Source organism: Carettochelys insculpta, chromosome 3 (genome assembly GCF_033958435.1).
Source record: "Carettochelys insculpta isolate YL-2023 chromosome 3, ASM3395843v1, whole genome shotgun sequence".
Taxonomy (NCBI): Eukaryota; Metazoa; Chordata; order Testudines; family Carettochelyidae; genus Carettochelys; species Carettochelys insculpta.
Window position 1 is genome coordinate 111,109,181 of NC_134139.1, and position 20,728 is coordinate 111,129,908.

The 20,728-nt window shown below is 41.8% G+C and overlaps 1 protein-coding gene across 1 annotated transcript in view; it reads left to right on the forward strand.

Moving 5' to 3' along the window:
* THEMIS (thymocyte selection associated) overlaps nt 1-20,728 on the forward strand; it is a 122,175-nt gene that overhangs the window by 20,434 nt on the left and 81,013 nt on the right. Inside the window, exons 2-3 of the mRNA XM_074988776.1 lie at nt 4,707-4,865; nt 17,082-17,540. Of these exons, the coding sequence (XP_074844877.1) occupies nt 4,707-4,865; nt 17,082-17,540 (618 nt within the window). The remainder of the gene's footprint in view (nt 1-4,706; nt 4,866-17,081; nt 17,541-20,728) is intronic.

Genomic DNA, 20,728 nt, shown 5'->3' on the forward strand with positions numbered 1-20,728 from the left:
TGGAGTACCTCATATCAAAGGAGGAAGTTGACATAATAGGCATCTCAGAAACATGGTGGAATGAGGACAATCAGTGGGACACTATCATACCGGGATATAAATTATATCGGAAAGACAGAACAGGTCGTGCAGGTGGCGGAGTGGTACTATATGTGAAGGATAATATAGAATCAAATGAAGTAAAAATCCTAAAGGAATCAAAATGTTCCATAGAATCATTATGGATAACAATTCATTCCTCTAATATGAATATGGCATTAGGAATATATTACCGACCACCTAACCAGGACAGTGATAGTGATGCTGAAATGTTAAGGGAGATTAGAGAGGCTATCAAAATAAAAAACACAGTAATAATAGGAGATTTCAATTATCCCCATATTGATTGGGTGCATGTCACCTCAGGACGGGATTCAGAGATTAAATTTCTTGATGCCTTAAATGACTGCTTCTTGGAGCAGCTAGTACAGGAACCCACAAGGGGAGAGTCAATTCTCGATCTAGTCCTGACTGGAACGCAGGATCTGGTCCAAGAGGTAACTGTTACTGGACTGCTTGGAAATAGTGACCACAATATAATAACTTTTAATATTCCTGTGTTGGGAAGAACACCGCAGCGGTCAAACACTCTGGCATTTAATTTCAAAAAGGGGAATTACACTAAAATGAGGAAGCTAGTTAAACAGAAACTAAAAGGTAGAGTAATTAAACTAAAATCCCTGGAAGCTGCATGGAAACTGTTTAAAGACACCATACTAGAGGCCCAACTTAAATGTATACCCCAAATAAAAAAACACAGTAAGAGACCTAACAAAGAACCACCATGGCTAAACAGCCATGTTAAAAAGGCAGTGAGAGAGAAAAGGGCAGCTTTTAAAAAGTGGAAGTCAAATCCTAGTGAGGAAAATAGAAAGGAACATAAACACTCCCAAATTAAGTGTCATAATGTAGTAAGAAAAGCCAAAAAAGATTTTGAGGAACAGCTAGCCAAAAATTCAAAAAACGATAGTAAAATGTTTTTTAAATACATTAGAAGCAGGAAGCCCGCTAAAAAAGCAGTGGGACCCTTGGACGATAAAGATATAAAAGGAGCGATCAAGGAAGACAGTGCCATTGCGGAGCGATTAAATGATTTCTTTGCTTCAGTCTTCACGGCTGAGGATGTTACAGAGGTTCCTAAATTTGAGCCAGCCTTTTTAGGTGACAAATCTGAGGAACTCACTCAGATTGAAGTGACATTAGAGGAGGTTTTGGAGTTAATTGATAAGCTGAATTAGTAACAAGTCTCCAGGACCAGACGGCATTCACCCAAGGGTTCTGAAAGAACTCAAATGTGAAATTGCGGAGTTATTAACAGTGGTTTGTAACCTATCCTTTAAATCCACTTTGGTACCAAATGACTGGAAGACGGCCAATATAACACCAATATTTAAAAAAGGCTCTAGAGGAGACCCTGGCAATTATAGACCGATAAGTTTAACATCAGTACCAGGCAAATTAGTAGAAACACTAGTAAAGAATAAAATTGCAAGGCACGTAGAAGAGCACGAATTGTTGGGCAAAAGTCAGCATGGTTTCTGCAGAGGGAAGTCGTGTCTAACTAATCTATTAGAATTCTTTGAAGGAGTTAATAAACATGCGGACAAGGGGCACCCAGTGGACATAATATACCTAGATTTCCAGAAAGCCTTTGACACGGTCCCACACCAAAGGCTTTTATGTAAATTAGGTGGTCATGGGATAGGAGGAAAGATCCTTTCATGGATCGGGAATTGGTTAAAAGACAGAAAACAAAGGGTGGGAATAAATGGTAAATTTTCACAATGGAGGAGGGTAACTAGTGGTGTTCCCCAGGGGTCAGTCCTGGGACCGATCCTGTTCAACTTGTTCATCAATGATCTAGAAAATGAGGTAAGCAGTGAGGTGGCAAAGTTTGCAGATGACACCAAGTTGTTCAGGACAGTCAAAACCAAAAGGGATTGTGAAGAACTACAAAAAGATCTCAGCAAACTGAGTGATTGGGCAGCAAAATGGCAAATGAAATTTAATGTGGGTAAGTGTAAGGTAATGCATGTTGGAAAAAATAACCCAAATTACACATACTACATGATGGGGTCAAATTTAGCTACGACAGATCAGGAAAGGGATCTTGGAGTTATAGTGGATAGTTCTCTGAAGACATCCACGCAGTGTGCAGCGGCAGTTAGTAAGGCAAATAGGATATTAGGAATTATTAAAAAAGGGATCGATAATAAGACAAAAGATATCATACTTCCCCTATATAAAACTATGGTACGCCCACATCTTGAGTACTGCGTGCAGATGTGGTCTCCTCACCTCAAAAAAGATATATTGGCATTAGAAAAGGTTCAGAAAAGGGCGACTAAGATGATTAGGGGCTTGGAACGGGTCCCATATGGGGAGAGGCTAGAGAGACTGGGACTTTTCAGTTTGGAAAAGAGGCGATTGAGGGGCGATATGATAGAGGTATATAAAATCATGAATGGTGTGGAGAAAGTGAATATAGAAAAATTATTTACCTTTTCCCATAATACAAGAACTAGGGGACACCAAATGAAATTGATGGGTAGTAGGTTCAAAACTAATAAAAGGAAATTTTTCTTCACACAGCGCACAGTCAACCTGTGGAACTCCTTACCCTAGGAGGCTGTGAAGGCCAGGACTCTATTAGGGTTTAAAAAAGAGCTTGATAAATTTTTGCAGGTTAGGTCCATAAATGGCTATTAGCCAGGGATAAAGTATGGTGCCCCTAGCCTTCAGAACAAGGGCAAGAGATGGATGGCAGGAGATAAATCACTTGATCATTGTCTTCTGTTCTCCTTCTCTGGGGCACCTGGCATTGGCCACCGTCGGCAGATGGGATGCTGGGCTGGATGGACCTTTGGTCTGACCCAGTATGGCCATTCTTATGTTCTTATGTTCTTATGTAAAAAGAGCTCTGACACGTCCTCATGTGGTCATTGGTGCATCAACCACTGTAAACCAGAGAGGGTTAGCGGGGTGGATGGTAGTGGTAATGTGAATCAAGGTGGTATTGTGAGGGATGTAAAGGGTCAGCAAGCAGTGACAGGATACAGCTTTTGCAATAAGTAAGACAAATTGTGCTTTTATCAGGGCAGTGATTTTCCTGGTTTATATTTTCAGTGCCTGGACTAACTGAGCGTGGCTCAGGGAGGTATACATTACACCAGCTTGCACCAGATATTTGTAGGATACAAGGAGAGATCTTTCTCTGGCCTCCCCTCTGCTCATAGAAATGATTTAGGGAGACAGTTCATCTCCCCACCTCCGCTGGTGCGAGGGGGTTTCATATTCCTGGTGAGATATGTAGGGAAAGCTTCATTTCTAAGGGAATGTTGAATATAACCTTAATTATAGAGATGTTGCCATTTCTCCGGCGTATTTTAGCTTGTGCTTTTTTAGTCCTTTTAGAGCTCAGTACTTCAAACACCCAGTACAAAGTGCAGTGCTGGTATTACCAAGATGAGGCCCCCATTGGCTTTACTGGAACTACTTGTGGTCATGTGTAGGTTTTGTCACCGAGTGCTTAAATGCTGACATCTTATGGCTACAGTGTTCCCGCTAATTTTTCCATCAATTGGCAGAATAAATTTTGTTATGTGCACTAAGGCATGTGCAGATCTGTACCACCAACAGAAATGTGTGCTGCCCACAGTGGGTGACTGTGGGCAGTCTGCTAATCCACTGGTTGGCACCTGAATCTCTCATGGGTGGCCACCCAGCTGCTCAACTTGCAGGGAAAGCTGATTACAGCATATCTGTGACTTCACCACCACACCCCGGACTGATCTGAAGAAGTGGGTCTTTTCCACAAAAGCTCATCACCTCATAAATTATTTTGTTAGTCTTTGAAGTGCTGCATGACTGCTGGTTTGTTGTGTTAGGATACAGACTAACAAGGCTACCGCTCTGTTACCCTGGACAGAGTGAGAGGTGTTTATTGCCCAGGCTATGCTTGTGACTTGGATGCAACCCTGAGACTCTATTAAGAGAATAAAATTGGAGATCAGTAGTATTTCTGTTTATAGCTGTAAAGTCAAGATTGTCATTTCTTATGGGTTGGCCATCAGACTGTTGAGTGCTAAACATCAGAGTATAAAGCTTTGTATCCTGCATAGCTATTGAAAAACCACTGTACAGTTTGTTGGTCAGAATTGTACATTACTACTTTCTGATTGGTGGAGACCATGCTACTACAATGTAAAAAGGATGGAAGGGCAGAGATGCATCTGACTGAGCCAAAGTGCACTGAAGACCGAAGAGAGATACCAATAGTCTTTGCATAAGGCTGAAGGAGAGAAACACCCCTTGATTTTAATATTATGTATCCCATTGGAGATACTGGGATCCTCTCCCATATAGTTTACTTTATATACCCCCAAACCCTAATAAGGTTAACTTTGATCTTAGAGTGATTTTGATTTGTTTGAAATAATACCCAAGGAAAAAAAAGTAGATAAAAACATAATGGTAGGGTCTGTAATACTGAGAGGGAGAATGAAAACCAAGTTGTTATTAGAAGATCATGTAAGTTTTGCACAATCAGCTTAAATGCCTTTTAGTGGTTATGCACTTGTGTATGCACAAGAAACAAAGCAGTCGGGGTATGTTAAATGGTGCTTAAAATGTGTGAACCATCCTTCTTTCCTTTTGTATTTCTTAAGGCTCCATTTATGAAATGTTTGGAAATGAATGCTGTCTGCCAACCGGAGAACTGATTAAAGTTACTGCATTCAAAATTAATAAGATCATTGCAAGCATCTGCGAGTCAAATGAAGACAGCCAGTGCTCAACGAGAATGGAGCTGCCACTGAATTTTCCAGGTACAGTGTTTCATGCACATGTGTTACTGAGATTTTATAAATCCCATTGTCACCTTTAGTTGTTCTGTTGTTTCATTATGATGTACATAACTGATGTCTGATGGGGTGCTCACTAAGATGCCAAGAAATTAAGTTGTAATAGATGGTGCTAAGCTAAAGGCACTAATTTCTAAATTTTATTTGCATGACTCTCACTCATGCCTGGATAAAAATATTATCATTTGTGGATCTGGTAATGCGGCTTATACCTAAGGTTGTCCCAACAGAAGAAGCATTATGAAACTCTGTTTTCAGTTACTGATGACTCTGACATACTTCAACTCTTTGTGCTGCAACTTTCCACACAGGTGAATTCTGCAGGAAATTTGTTTATTTATTTATTTATTTCTAATGTCCTCAAAAAAGGCTGAGCCACATCTCAGAATGAGAATAAGGGAAAATACCCACTTTTATTTTGCCAATGTTTAAAAAAACTTATTAGCTTTTGGTCGAGAAGGTCTGGTGTCTCTGTACCTTTGGATCAGGAACTTAAATAAGAAACTTTGGCAGGCATAGCTCTTTTGTCGGGGATGGATGTTGTGCTATTTATGTGGAATCTGGGGAACCACCAAAACTTGGCCAAGGTATACACCCCTGAGAAAGTTCAGCTCATGTGTGGTCTGTAGAGGCTTGTTAGATTTTCGCAGCTGCATTTCCCAAATATTCCATCCGGGGTGACCATACTCCATCCCTTTACAGTTCCTACATATCCAATGGACTGCACATACTCCATCCAAGAGCTGCAGGCACTCAGCATAACTTTCTCTGCAGTTGCTACTCCCAGCTGTTCTGGTGGAAGGAGCCAGGACTAGCGCAGAGAGGGGACCTGGACCTGGGCAAGAAAGGAAGTAGATTAAAACTGGAGCTTGATAGAGGAGGAAGGGAATGGAAGGACTTGGAACTGGTACTAGAAGTGACTGTGAAACAAGGACAGAAGTGGAGACGAGGGATCAGTGTGAGGGGAAAGAAAGATGTCAGACAAGGAGCTGGGTTGAGGAGACACTGAGCCACACTGCGGGAGGAAACTGGGACTGGGAAAAAGCAAAGGCACAAAAGCTTGAAACTCTCATACTTTTTAAGCCAGTCTCATGCTTTGGGGGGATCTGACTTGTGTTTTAAATGCCTGAGATAGTCAGTACTGGAGTTGTTTGATTCAAGCAGTCAAATTCACACTTGGTGTTAGAGAGTTGCCCCCTTTTCCAACGGAGCTGAACTTAATCCCAGGACTCTATTCCCATCTTCCAGGAGATCTGTTAACTCAATTACCCAGTTTATTTGAGAAAGGAACTCTGATTTTCTTTCCTGTACACGCCTATGTCCGTGGGAAACATAAATCCATTATGTTGAGCCTTATGAGACTGAGCTCATATCTACTAATACTGCTGTGTATGGTTACACCCTGAGTGATAGGTTGTGCTAAACTCAGCAACAAGAAACTGGTGACAATGAAGCTTCTTATTAGTCTGAGAGAGAAAGCGTTACATACCTCCATTTGAGATCTCCTCTGGCATACAATGTAGTAGTCATGGGTCTAATTTTTTTCTTATTTAAAGAAAGAGTCTATTGTATAGCACCAAACAGTCCCACACATTACAGTTATGTTTTGACTATATAATTTTTTCTTTTCTCAAATTCAGGTCTGAATGAAATTATATTAAATGCTCCAGGCTTAGTCTCTCACAGCACGTAAATACAGCACTGACATTTGCATTACAATTCCTTTTTCGAGTGCTATCATCGACTTAACTTGGAAGAAACATTATTTAGGTCACCAGAACTCTTGGGTTGTATTTCTAGCATTTTCCTGGACCCATGGAGAAAAGAACAAACTTTTTGCTATGTTCTTTTCAAATGATCCTGGTTTTCTTCTCTCTTTGTGCAGGTACAAATGAGGAGCAACTCCATCTAAGTTAAGAGAATTAGCTGGTAAAATATTGGTGCATTTGAGAGAGGAATCAGGCCCATTGGCTTGAAAAATAGTTTGCTTGTTTTCGGTCTGAGAATTTCTGGTGTTTATCTGCACAACCGTATAGAACATATTTTGCTTCCAGAAAATCTGATTCCTGATAAAAGCCCAATCTGACCTGTGTGTTAGTGCAAAGTACTGAAAACATGAGTTCATATCTATGTTATTTCATTTTATCCTAGTTCTAATTTGTTCATTCATGCTTCAAAGGATCAGTCTGTTCTTTCTGTGATCACACTGGACCAAAAAAAAAAAAAATCTGCTGTTATGTTAGTCGCTTGACTAGCTACATCCAGCAAATATTTCTGAACTACACTTTTCATCATGAACAACATGCTGAAGGCTGACAGACTTGGTGATACCTAAACTACTGTTAGGTTTTTTTTTTAAATTTTTTGTGTACTCTTTAGTCTGCATAACTATTTGTAGATTCTCTGACCTGCAATAATTTTTTTAAATAATAACCATGTTTACCATTCTGGTAAATAGGATAACATTGTTATCCTCATTTTATCTAAGGGGTACATGAGGTACATAGAGATGTAAGTTGTCAAATGTAACACAGCCTATCAATGACAGAGGTGGGATTATAATTCGCAAACCTAATTCAGATTTCACTTATAAAAGAAAATGCCATTGAGTTGAACGGAGGGTGCTGGCCAATAAATTTGAAAATGCAGTCTAAACTTGTACTTTAAATTGTTTGTAAATTTCTCCCTGTCCCAAAAGTTCCCCTCTAGGAAATGTACATGCCTTGATTTCTGCCAAAATGTGTTTATGTTTAGAAAGTCTAAATGAAATTGGTCAAGTAATTTTTTTATGACATGGATAGAAAAAGAATACCTAGTCGCTTGTTTGCACTCAACCTCAATGGATGAAGTTTAGAAACTTAACTTTGTCATATGTCTCTTTCTCATGAGGAATTACTGATATGTGAAGTATCAAAAACATCTGGATTGTAATTTATAAAGACATTAATAAGATTCTGGATAGCTGTGAATAAAAATTAAAATCCTGATAAAAATGAAATGAACAAATATATCAGGTTAAATCATCAGAGCATACAATGCAGCTAGAAAAAGTTTGCAGCTGTTTTCACTCTTCATAGCAGAATGCTCTTTTTAAATATTTACCTTTTATCTGTAGAGAGAGAGAAATATGTGGAACTTTACATACTCAGAACAGAAGCAGGTGGTTACTAGGTAAATTTAATTGACGGGTATAATGAGTGTAGAAGCCACATGTACAAGTCCACATGATTCTTTATCTGTCTGGTCAAGCAAGCTGTTACCAACATTAAGAAAACTATCAGAATGGAAGACAAAGCCTTTTTGCCCTTCCAACACTGACAGAGCATGAACCCAAGTGGATAACTGGATCTCCAGTTTTGTATGATACAACTGTATTTATTGTGGTTTCATATTAAACCTGCTTTCTGACATGAGGATATTCATCAGTTTCATGGTACCAAGGCTGAATTCCAAATGGCTGTGAAGTCCCAGGAAATTCAATATGGCACTAAGTTCGCACTCAGATTGATAGACGGGAATCTCCTCATTTGTGGTCAATTTCATTTCCAACACCCTATATATTGCCAAAAATTCCCAGCCAGAGACGATTTTTAATCCAGTTCATGAAGATACATCTGAAGAGCATAGCTTTTGCCTTTGGCACATGACATATTGAAATAGCTTGTATTTTCCCATCAAACTATTCATAGGAATTATTTCCCTGTTCCCCCTCAATCCCAACATTTCCAGGCCGATGGCCCTCTTGAAGCTTACTTGCCTGGAAGATTGGCTGGATGATACTGGTATCTTTGTAATTTACTCACTCAACACAACCACATCCCTTCAGACTTGATATTTTTGGAACATACTATATGGAGATCTGCTTACTTGTAAGTTCTTTAAATGCACTGGAATGGTGCCAAAAATTATAGTGACCATTCTAAACCCTTTGGTGTCTCACACGCTCCTGATGTAATGGGTCAGACCTTTGACACTCTTTTCTGCTGCTCAGACATTGCAAGGCAACTGGAAAGCTACCTTAGATGGGCAGCTGAGGATTCATCTTACTGAGGAGACTCCTGCTCTAGCACAGCAGTGATTAAACCTTGATTTTAACTTTAACTGACTCAATGATGAATCCAATTTTTCTTGATCTGCACTGACTACATGGTCAGCATTATGACCATTACTTGCTTGATTATTCCCAACCATGTTCAAACATGGCCACAGGCTGTAGCGTACACAAGATCACACATATCTTAGTCGTGTTTGTCCTTTCACACCAATAATGCAGTTTAACCACATTGGAATCAGGGCATTCTGGGAAAATCTGACAGCTTTACCACAATGCTTCAGCTGTGGACAGAGTGCCCAGGGGACATGCATAGACAGAGAAACAGAAAGCAGTGACATTTGGAATGTTTTATACCATTATCAGCTGTGTTGAACAAGGACCATAGGAGCCATTACTACAGGCACTGTTAGTGACTCCATCTTTGCAATAAACCCACCAGTTCCTTGTCTTGCAGGTTTCTGGCACAGGCACAATTCTGTTAGTTCCTATAGGTGCTAATGGAGTATTAATCATGTTGTGTGTGCTCCTATCTGGTTATAAACTGAGGTTACAAGCTGTATTGTAGATCAGCTCACAGTCAAGCTCCCTGTGGAGTGAAAGGCAAGAACTGCTACACAGTCATACCCTGACATATGCCCATTTGGGTTACGAGAATCCAGCTTACGAGGAGTTTCATTTAAAACCCCTACTTTGGCTTATGAGGCATTTCTTCACATTTAAGAGGACTGATTTGGATTTTGTGAGGCTCAGCAGGACACGGCTGCCCTGCAGCAGGAGAAAGGCTGTGGCTCCAGGCAATGGCTGCCTGCAGCTGCTGCCTGCCCAGCGCATCTCTTCACAGTGCCCAGCAACAGTTTTCTGGAGACCCCAGCCGGCCACAGTGGGCACCCACCTCCAGAGCCAGGAAAGGAGGGGACAGCGCTCATCCTCGCCTTTACCTTGACACTGTTCTGGCTGGTCTGGGTCTCCGCCTTGGCGCTGCAGCAGCAGTGCATCCCGGCCCAGTCGGCGGCCGTGGGCTCCCTGCGCTCCTGGTGGCATGGGCCGGGGCCGGGCGGAGGCTGGTGGCTCTGGTAGGCGAGCACCGAGGGGATGGAGTCGGCCGCATCGGTCTTGATGAAGAGGCCGTGCAGGGGAGTGGTGGTGCCCTGCGGGAGGGCAGTGGTCTGGTGCAGGGAGGTAGAGTCGTCCATGTCCTGGCAAGTAGATTACACCACTCTGTGAGACATGGATGCTGGGCGCGCAGCCCATCCTGGCCCCGCCGCTGCCGCTGACACCCTGGGTGGCTGGGGACTGCCACCCATCCTGCGCAGCTGTGCCTTGGGCACCACTCACCGCCTGTGCCCTTCCATCCCATTTAGCGCCTGGCTCGCCTGCGGCTGCCGCCAGCAGGGCCTCTCCGCTGCGCAGCCCTACACAAGTGAGGCATCACCCCTCACCAGCCCGGGTCCTCCTGTGCCTACCTAGCTCCCCGCACGGCTAGCCTTTGGCACCGCCCCCTCCCTGCTTAACCTAAGCTGCACTCAGGCCAGGCTGCCTCCACATGCCCTGCCTGCCCCCTTGCACTGGCCCCTCTTCTGCAGCCATGGGCAGCTACCCAGTTTTGCGCCCTCCTCCCAGGCGCTCTTCGATTTCCATTCCCCTTGCAGCCCTGTCTCTGCACCTGGAACAGCCCCCCCGAAAGCAGGTAAACATCCATATTATAGAGTAATTAATGAAGGGAAAATGCCTTGTTAGGTTGTGTTATGATAACTAACGTTAACTATTGAAGTAATTGTGTTCATTTGTTTTAGCATAAATGGGTGTAAATTTTGGGGCTCAGGAATGCACACAATTTTTTCACATTGAAATTAATGGTAATTACGTTTTCAACTTACAAGAATTCGCCCTAAGAGGGGTTTTTCAGGAACGAATTACCCTCGTAAGGCGGGGGAAGACTGTACAGTATGCACATTGCAATGCAAAGACAGCAGTTTGTCACAGCGGAGCAATGATTAAGCTGACATGATCGTGACAGGAAGGATTTTACTCTTGCGCTAGCTCTTTGAAGGGAGGCTGCAAAGAGGCTGGAGAGAGGCCGTTCACCGTGGTCATGGGTGGCAGAACACAGAACAATGGTCTCAAGTTGCAGTTGGAAAGGTCCAGGTTGAACATTAGGAAAATCTTTTTCACTAGGCGGGTAGTGAAGCATTGGAATGGTCTACCCAGGGAAGTAGTGGAGTCTCCATCCCTGGAGGTGTTTAAGTCTCACCTCGACAAAGCCCTGGCGGGGCTGAGCTGATGGGTTTGGTCCTGCTTAGAGCAGGGGGCTGAACTCGATGGCTTTTTTAGGTCTCTTCCAGCTCTTGTTCTATGATTCTATGATTTAGCTGAGCGCACATGGCTGTAACTGGCTTTTTAACCCCACATGCCTGTGTGAACTGAGTGCTAAGAGTGACTTTGATTATCAACGTGGTGGTTCCAGGAGGATGGGCATGAAGGGGAGGAGCAAAACAGCAGCACCTCTTGTGTGGAAAGAAGATGTAGAATCAGAGGTGGAGAACTTGAAGAAGTGCACTCTCCACTGGGCAGAGCTACCTTGTGTGACTCACTGTCCCTTCTTTTTCTCCATATCTGGGACAGTGGGTACTTTGTCTAACAACTGAGTTGCAATACCTATTGAATGGTCCCAAAGGGAAGTAGAAAGAGATTGCTTGGGGAAAGCTCCTGCCTTAGCTTTTTGTCTGGTTGACTGTGTTTTTTGGGAGGAGGAAAGAATCTTGCTAACCTTGTGGGGGAAGGATGGCCTGACTCTGAGGGTGCACTTTTGCTTGCAGCTACCACTCATTTTGTAGGCATGTATATTTTGAAGACACAGTGATGGTATTTGCTTTTGGAAGTTTGACCGAGAAAAACCTACAGGTTGAACCTGTCTAGTCTGGCACACTGTCATCCAGCAACATCTTTAATCCAGCACGATTTTAGTTAGCCAGACAAGCACTTATTATGGCTGTGGAGGTCTGGCATTTAGCAATGGTCAGGTCCCAAGGCTGCCGGATGAATGACAGTCAACAGCTGTGTCTACACGTGCACGCTACTTCGAAGTAACGGCACTAACTTCGAAATAGCGCCCGTCGCGGCTACACGCGTCGGGCGCTATTTCGAAGTTAACTTCGACGTTAGGCGGCGAGACGTCGAAGTCGCTAACCTCATGAGGGGATTGGAATAGCACCCTACTTCGACGTTCAACGTCGAAGTAGGGACCGTGTAGACGATCCGCGTCCCGCAATGTCGAAATTGCCGGGTCCTCCATGGCGGCCATCAGCTGGGGGGTTGAGAGATGCTCTCTCTCCAGCCCCTGCGGGGCTCTATGGTCACCGTGGGCAGCAGCCCTTAGCCCAGGGCTTCTGTCTGCTGCTGCGGCAGCTGGGGATCCATGCTGCAGGCACAGGGTCTGCAACCAGTTGTCGGCTCTGTGGATCTTGTGTTGTTTAGTGCAACTGTGTCTGGGAGGGGCCCTTTAAGGGAGCGGCTGGCTGTTGAGTCCGCCCTGTGACCCTGTCTGCAGCTGTGCCTGGCACCCTTATTTCGATGTGTGCTACTTTGGCGTGTAGACGTACCCTCGCAGAGCCTATTTCGATGTGGTGCCGCGCAACGTCGAACATCGACGTTGCCAGCCCTGGAGGACGTGTAGAAGTTATTCATCGAAATAGCCTATTTCCATGTTGCTACATCGAAATAAGCTATTTCGACGTTGGCTTCACATGTAGACGTAGCCAACGTGTGTTAAACTTAGATATATTCTTTGGGAAATTGGACTTGGCTGTCCAAAAAAAAAAGCCACACACACAAAAACACAGTACAACTATTACCCAAGTGCCCGAATGAGGCAATGTTATTGCTGCTGAATCTTGTGAAAAGATAACTTAATCACACAGCTCAATGAAATCCCACTGTTTAGTTCTCTAAACTGTTCACTTAATCTTCATCTAGGAAGACGTTCACAAATATATAAATGTACACGTTTTTCTTGCAGTATGGACTTCTAACAAGACAGCTCTCAAGGGCGTGATTAACATGAATTAATAGAGCCCCTGGAGATTAGAGATGCACATATGCAGCTTCTGCTTTGTAATAGTTTAGTACTGCAATTACCTCATGATAAAGCATACTGCTCTAATGGCTAAATATTGGACTCATCCACCTGGCGGCCAGTACTATTAATCATGCTATGGCACCTTCCTCTTCCTTCCTCTTATAATCCAGTGGTCGTGGGGTGGGGGTGAGGAATTGGTGGTTAGTTTTACTATAGATCTAGATTTACTCTGTAAATCACTCAATTGCATGAAAAAGGATAATTAGTGTGAATATTTAAGACCAAATTCTTCTTTTGTATAACTGTGTGAAATTACATGGAGTATAACAGAGTTGTATGTGCTTACCCCAGCTCTGGATTTGTCCCATAAAGTTTAGTTTTCATGATCAAGTTGGGGGCGGGGGTAGTAAATCAATTTCCTGTTTTTGAAATAACAGACAAACAGGTAATTTTATTCTGCATGTAAGAAATAGTGGGGGCGGGGGATGATGGGATGAGAAGTGTTTATCTAGGCTTGCGAAGTAAAATTATTCCTATTAAACAAAGACATGCAGCACCTACCCTGTGCTTTCCACCTTCCAGATTGGCACAGAGCATTGCAAGTGCAGGCAGTTGCACTATATTTCTTAAGATGGCATGAAGACCTATTCTTGATCTATTCTCTGAGCTTCACATTTCCCATGGCTCCTCAGTTGGGATTTGGAGGTTGTGCTCCCCAGCTAGATCCAGAAGGCCACAAATGCTGCTCCTGAGACAGAACACTTCATCAGAAAGTCCACTAGTGCCTTTGTTTTCTCCTAACTGTAATGTCAGAGCATTTCAATTCTCTTTTTCACTTGCTCTTTATCATGGGGCTATATCTTTTGTGAACATAAAGAGATTGGTAAAAGCACTGATTACCTGTTTTACAGACACGTATCAAGTTTGTCAAGTTGTCATAATCCTCTGTGGTTTACAATCCAATTATACCAGTAGCAACAATGTATGGTACTTCAGTGATCAGGAAAGTTTAAAAAAACAAAAACAAATGCAGCAACAGAGCCAAAAGGAAATACTGCCACTGGATCAAATATGGTGGAGGAAATGTTAAACCCCATTCTATCTTGGAAACCTGCATGTGCTTAATTTTGAAGTCACTCATCATCATTATCAACAACCAGGGGCTCACTATTTCCTTCCATCTTTCCCTGTCCAGTGTGGAGTGGCTTAGTTTCTGTAGATTAGCTCTGCACTAATCTACTATATCATCTATCCTTTCCCTGTGGGGTCTGCCTCTCCAATTCGAACCACCCATTATGCTGAATACTAGGTTCTTGATTTTTCATTTGTCTTCCATTCTGCAGATATGTCTGAGTAGCTGTAACTTCTGTTGAATAAACTTCTTAAGTAAGTTTTCTTTCAGCTGTATCTTCCTATATAATTCCTCGCTGGTGACCTTCTGCATCCATCCTTTTCTTAGGATCTTTCTATAACAAGTCCTCTAGAATGCCAGCATCTTTCTCATTGAATCTTTCATCTGTACAACATGCTGCTGAACACGCATGTTCAAGATGCTCAGCTTTGTTCCTAAGCTAATTGCTTTGCTTTTCCAGATCTTATCCATCACCTTCAAACTGTCTCTTGCTTTTGCTATTCTAGTTGCTATTTCCTTCTTACAGTCAAGATCATACGTTATGATGCTCCCAGATATGTGAACTTCTCTACATTCCTTAGTTTGATCCTGTCTACACTGATCTTTCTTCCTATTTCCTTATCTTCAAATACCATTGTTTTTGTTTTATTTATGTTCATAATCAGTCTGTACCACTTCCCTTCCTCACTTAGCACTTGCACTGTTCTCTCTAGCTTCTCTTCATCTTCTTCCATGATAAGTTGTAATCCGTGAACTTCAAGTTGTTAATTCTCATCCTGTGCACAAATATCCCTTCTACCTCTTCCGTGATCTAGTCCATCACTCTCTGTAGATGTAAGATGAAGATAATCAGCAATATCAGATCTTGTCTGACATCTCTACTCATTCTAAACCAACTTCCCAACTCTCTGCATCTTCTCATTGCTGCCTCTATCAGCCTCCTATCCACTTCGTATGACTCCAATGCTACCTAAGTCACTTTTTGATCTATACTGTCAAATGCCTTCTGAAAATAGATGAAGCAAGAGTAGATGTTCCTGTTCTTTCATCAAGCTTTTGACACTATCAATCTTAGTGCCAGTATCTGCTGTATGGTACTTCTATCTTTCCTGAATCCTGCTTGCTCATCTGCTAGATGTTCTTCTGTCTGCTATCTTAGTCTCTCCATCAGTATCCTCATCAGGACTTTGCCTACATGACTTGTTAGGGCAATCGCTCTGTAGTTCTTGCACTCCAATGCACTTCCCTTCTTGTGTATTGTCACTATCACGGATGTTGTTCAATATCAAGGATATTGTTCATTCCTTAGGTGCCTTCCCTGCCTTCCATGCTATATTACATAGTTAGTATGATTCAGGAAATACACCTTCTCCACTGTATTTAATCATCTGTCCCATGATCTTATCATTTCCAGGGCTCTTGTTGTTTAATCATTTCACTGATCTTTCTACTTCCTCCTTCAAAATATTGGTCTTGTTCTCAATGCTTGGTAGAAATATCTCTTTTGATCAGTCCCTCTGAGACACTTGGATCCATCTGTGCTTTGTACAGATCGATGCAATATCTCATCCATCGCTGCACAACATTCTCCTTGTTCATGAGCACCTCATCATTCTCGTGTTTGATCACCATCTGTTTCGGCTGCCACTTTGTATTAATATTCCTAATCATCTTGTACACCTCCCTGGGCTTACACTTGCTGTAATACCATTCTCTATCTTCACACTGCTCCTCTAACAATTTTGCCTTATATTTTCTGGCTGCTTTCCTTGCCTCCTTGCATTTCCCTCTATGTTGCTGTTCTGCCGTCTCGGAAACATCCCTTGTGATCTTCAGCGCTCTCTTCTTCTGGAACAACTTCAGCATCCACTTCTTACTGATCTTCTCTTCTGGAACTGTCTGTTCAATTGCCTCTTTTATCACTGTGGCTATCTCTTCAGCTCTCTTATCTAGCTCTTTCTCTGTGCCCACATTCCTAATCTTCTCTTTGAGAGCTGCTCTGTATGCATTCCCTATTTCTTTCACGCAAAGGGGATGGGGAGGGAGAGTGTTTACTCCTGCACACTCTCCAAAGCCAACATGACTACTGGAGATGAAGTAGGATTGTATTTTGTGTCATGAATCATTAACAAATCTTCAACTAAATTCCACTTAACGTTATCTTCATTCCTGAGAAAGATGAAAAAGGCTGAGAGAACACTTGGGTTATATAGATTTGTTATTAAATTACTCCTGTAAGTTGTGTTTGCTGCACCCTTTAATGTAGAAGAATCTCCTGCATATTAAACGGATAGTGTCATTTTGTATTTCAGCTCATCTGTACAATGTCAGAGAGTGAGATACTAGGTTTTTTCTCTCACACATGCTCCCTTTGAGGCTTTATATTTGTTTTCCTCACTCTGAAATGAAAATAATTGAAATTGAAAAATACTTCTTTGTGCGTTTGAAAACCTAGTAGAATTAATGCTTGATTTTCACAACCAACTTGATTTTTCAGGGTGGTCAGTTAGAAAAATTGTCTTTCCCTATGCACATTGAACATATTTGCTGTGAAAGCTGCTAAGAATTAAATTTACACATGCACAACAGGTCACCAAAGGAGCTACACATCAACTAAGTTCCATTTAAACTCTAAATTTAAGTCGGACATAAGTGATGGGACTTAAGGTCTTGTGCTTGCTGGCCTTCTGAACAAGTTTGAATGTCATCCTCAGAGCATGAGTAGTAAAGCTTCCTGATTCTGCTTTCACAGAGACACTTTTCTGACAATACAACCACGGCTTAAATTATCAATATTTTGGGTTATTTTCTTCTGAGTTTCCATTGACTCCATGGGTTCATGAATTAAAAGTTGATGTGACACCGAATATTTGCACATTTCCCTAGTAACCTTGTGTAACACAATATTTCCATTCTTAGGTCTTTGTAAGATTGTGGCTGATAAAACGCCATATCTGAGCGTTGAAGAAATCACAAGAAAAGTTTCTATTGGGCCAACACGACTGGGCCATCCTTGCTTCTATTCTAATGAGGACATAAAATTGGCAAATCTCACCATCAGGCAAGGTGAACAGGTTATGTTCAACTCCGTAGAAGAGGTCAGTGGGACATTGACTGTGAACTGTGGAGTAGTAAGAGATAACCAATCTCACTCCTTTACTTTGCCACTCTCACAAGAAGGAGAATTCTATGAATGTGAAGATGACCATATTTACACTCTGAAAGAGATTGTTGAATGGAAAATCCCAAAGAGCAGAAACCGGATAGTGAAATTTACCAATATGTTACATACATGGGATTCCTCTAACCCACTTCCTAAGAATTTTGATGGCTGTCTGATTCTAACACCAATCTATGAAGTACAAGGAGTGATGAAATGTAAGTAAAAATCTAAGTTAATGAGCTGTATCTCTGTGTCTAGCTGTATTTTGACACTGAATGAAAACTTTCTAAAGTATCTGTTACAGACATTGCTTGTTTTGGATAGACAGAAGTAGACAGCGGTTCCATACCCATATTTGCTGTTGCTGCTTGTTTAAAAATGGGAAAGTAAGGGTAAGATTTTTTCTCCTTCTTCCCTCATCCTCTAATTCAAATACTGACTCCATCTTTTTAAGGCAATCTGCTATTATCATTTTCAGCGATACTACTAGTGTTAAATTATCATTGGAGAGGAAACTTCTTTCAAGCAGAAAGAAAAAGGTCTAGGCAATTTTTCAAAAATAGTGTGTGGTGACACTTCAATACTTCTATCTCTGATTTTATAAGGAAGTAGTTTTTAAGTTATGTGAAACTTGGGTATACAAGAAAATCAGACTCTGGAAAGAGGCACAGTGGTCTGGACAGGTTGAGAGCTATTGGCAGAAATAATCAAATAAATAGAGAACTTTCTGTGTGTGCTGTAGCTGAGGTAGGAACAAAGCTTGAGTTTTATCTTGAGCTATATAAAATAAAAACAATGCACAGACTATTTTTAAACAGCCCACAAAATGGGGAGGAATAAGTGAATAATTTTCTGGAGGACTTAAAATTGCTAGGGGCATCTATCTATCTATCTATCTATAACATTTTTGATTATAAAAAAATTTGATTATGTCCACTCCAATATATTGGACAGTCAAGATTTTTGCAGCTTTTTCATGAGGAAAATTACATTATTAACCCAAGCTCCTACAAGCGCTGATGCACACACTTGACTTTGCTACTTTCAATTGGACTAATTACAGCAGTAAAGTTGAGCACATGTGAAAGCATTTTCCAGATTGGTGCCTAATTTCTTGCAAGGTTTTTCTGCTTCATGCTTGCACCAGAAGCATGTTGATAGAACTCCATGAAAATTGAATCATATTACAGTAAACTCTTTCATACCTGGCATTCTATTATCCAGAAATCTCAAACAACAGCATTTTAACCATAAGTAAATTATAGTTAAGTTTTCCATAAGTACAGTATAGTGAAAATAAATACAAATAAATACAGCACATACAGTATAAGTTTACAGTGTACAATAGTACTGTTGTTGGTAAATAAAGTACTCTGCATACATTTTTGTTTGTTTCTTAATATTTAATCTTGTTTTTTTTTAGTGGTATGAATTGCTAGGTATTCCTCTCTGTTACCCAGAATATTTTACGGTCCTGGGGCTGTCAGATATGAAAGGGTTTACTGTAGTATGACAGGCAGCAGTATGTTTTGTTAAAAAAAACTTATTGCAATGCATATTTCTTTAAGGAATGATGTAAGCTAATAGTTAAACAGAGGGAAAGGAAAAGAAAGATGAGTAACATTTTTTGTGCAGTACACAACATTTTCTAAATGACTGATTCAAGACCTTCCATAAAGTCCAAGATCCAGATAATAGGCATAAAGCATATTTCAAAACTGTGGCTGGATCCCGTAGTTTGGGCCCCAATCTTACAGTTCCCACAGCTGTATGATGGTGCCCACTTAATCCAAACTGGAGGATCAAAGCCCCAAGCTAAAACGAAATTAGTTTCTAAAAAAAAAACAAAAAAAAACACCTACTACAAGTTGAACCTCTCTAGTCCAGCAGCCTCAGGACCTCACCGGTTTCAAACAAGATATTTTGCCAGACCACTGGAGGTCAATATTGTCTTAGCAGCATTACCACCACTTCCACTGCTTTTACTGAGTTCCTAGAAGGCATTTAGGGGTAAATTACAGCTAAATAACAGCACGGAATGCTGAGAGGCAGGACTGGTGGCTTTAAACAAACTTTATGGGACCACTGGAAATTTGGCCACACCTGTGGTAAGTGGTCATCCAGCTAACTAAAATCATGGTGGATTACGGATGTTGCTGGACCAGGGAGTACCAGACTGGAGAATTTTCATCCATAAATGTCTGCGAGATAAAGTGAGTTAGGCACTTGACTCTCAACTCTACATCCTCAATTTCAGACCCAGGCCAGACCCATTGGGCTGAAGTATTCTGACAGTAGGCAAATACACTGGTAATTGGATGAACAGTTTTCTGTTCCCTGAGTAACCAGCAGGGGCTGTATCAGAGCAATCAGGAATGCACTGAAGCCAATTAAGAAAGTTCTAGAAGCAACTGGGGTGGGGGAAAAGCTAATCAGAACATCTGCATCCTTTTAAGAACCTGCTGGAACTAGTTTAAAAGGCTCCCATTCAGGGAGAGTGGGGTGCTGTGGAAGCAAGATCCCAGGAGCAAGATGCTGGGAGGAGCTGTTTGGGGAAGTGGCCCAGGCCAGGACTATAGCTCAGGTAATGGAGGCAAAACTATCTGTTGCTGCTGCTGCCATGAGGGGCCCTGGTCTGAAAGGAGCAGAGGGCTGTCCTGGATTTTCCCTAGCCCCCCAACTATCCACATGGCACCACACAAACACACCCTGAGAGGGAGGATTAGGACTAATTAGGGTTCTCACATCAAGCCCATTGACTGGCCTATGATGAAGTTGGCTCAGTAGGCTGTGACCCTTGCCCCCCTCAAAAGGGAGAACGACTATGTTGAGGGTCACGGTGAGCCTCTGAGACACCCCTTAACCACCTAGCAGTGCAGGATCTCCAAGACAAAGCCAGCACTCTGCCACACCTCACGGGCACGTTACTTGTTGTTATTCACATTCACATTTATATTTTCCACTGTACATGCCATATTTAAACTACATTAAATGTCTCAGAATGTTGATTTTTAGAAATGAGTCACTCTGCAAATGACTGTTTTCTTGTGAACTATGAAAAATGCATCCTCACTGTTGGTGGAAAGCAGTAAAGCTCTTTCTCTAGATTTTGAAATGAAGTAAGGTGGTTAATTACTTTTTCTGGGGCTGTGGGTGGGAGCTGTACATGTTCCCTTTCCCCACCCCCAACCTCAATAATAACTAGATTGTTATATATAACTTCCTCCACAGCTCACAGAAAATGTATCCATTTGTTTTGTTATATGTTGTTTTAATTCTCACTAATCACCCCTAACTTGGCAACATTTCTTCATGCTAGTTAAGATGTTTGGCTCTGGAAGACAGTAAACATGACAGGGACAGCACATGCATACATAAATGCTGACCAGTTGTCATAAATTCT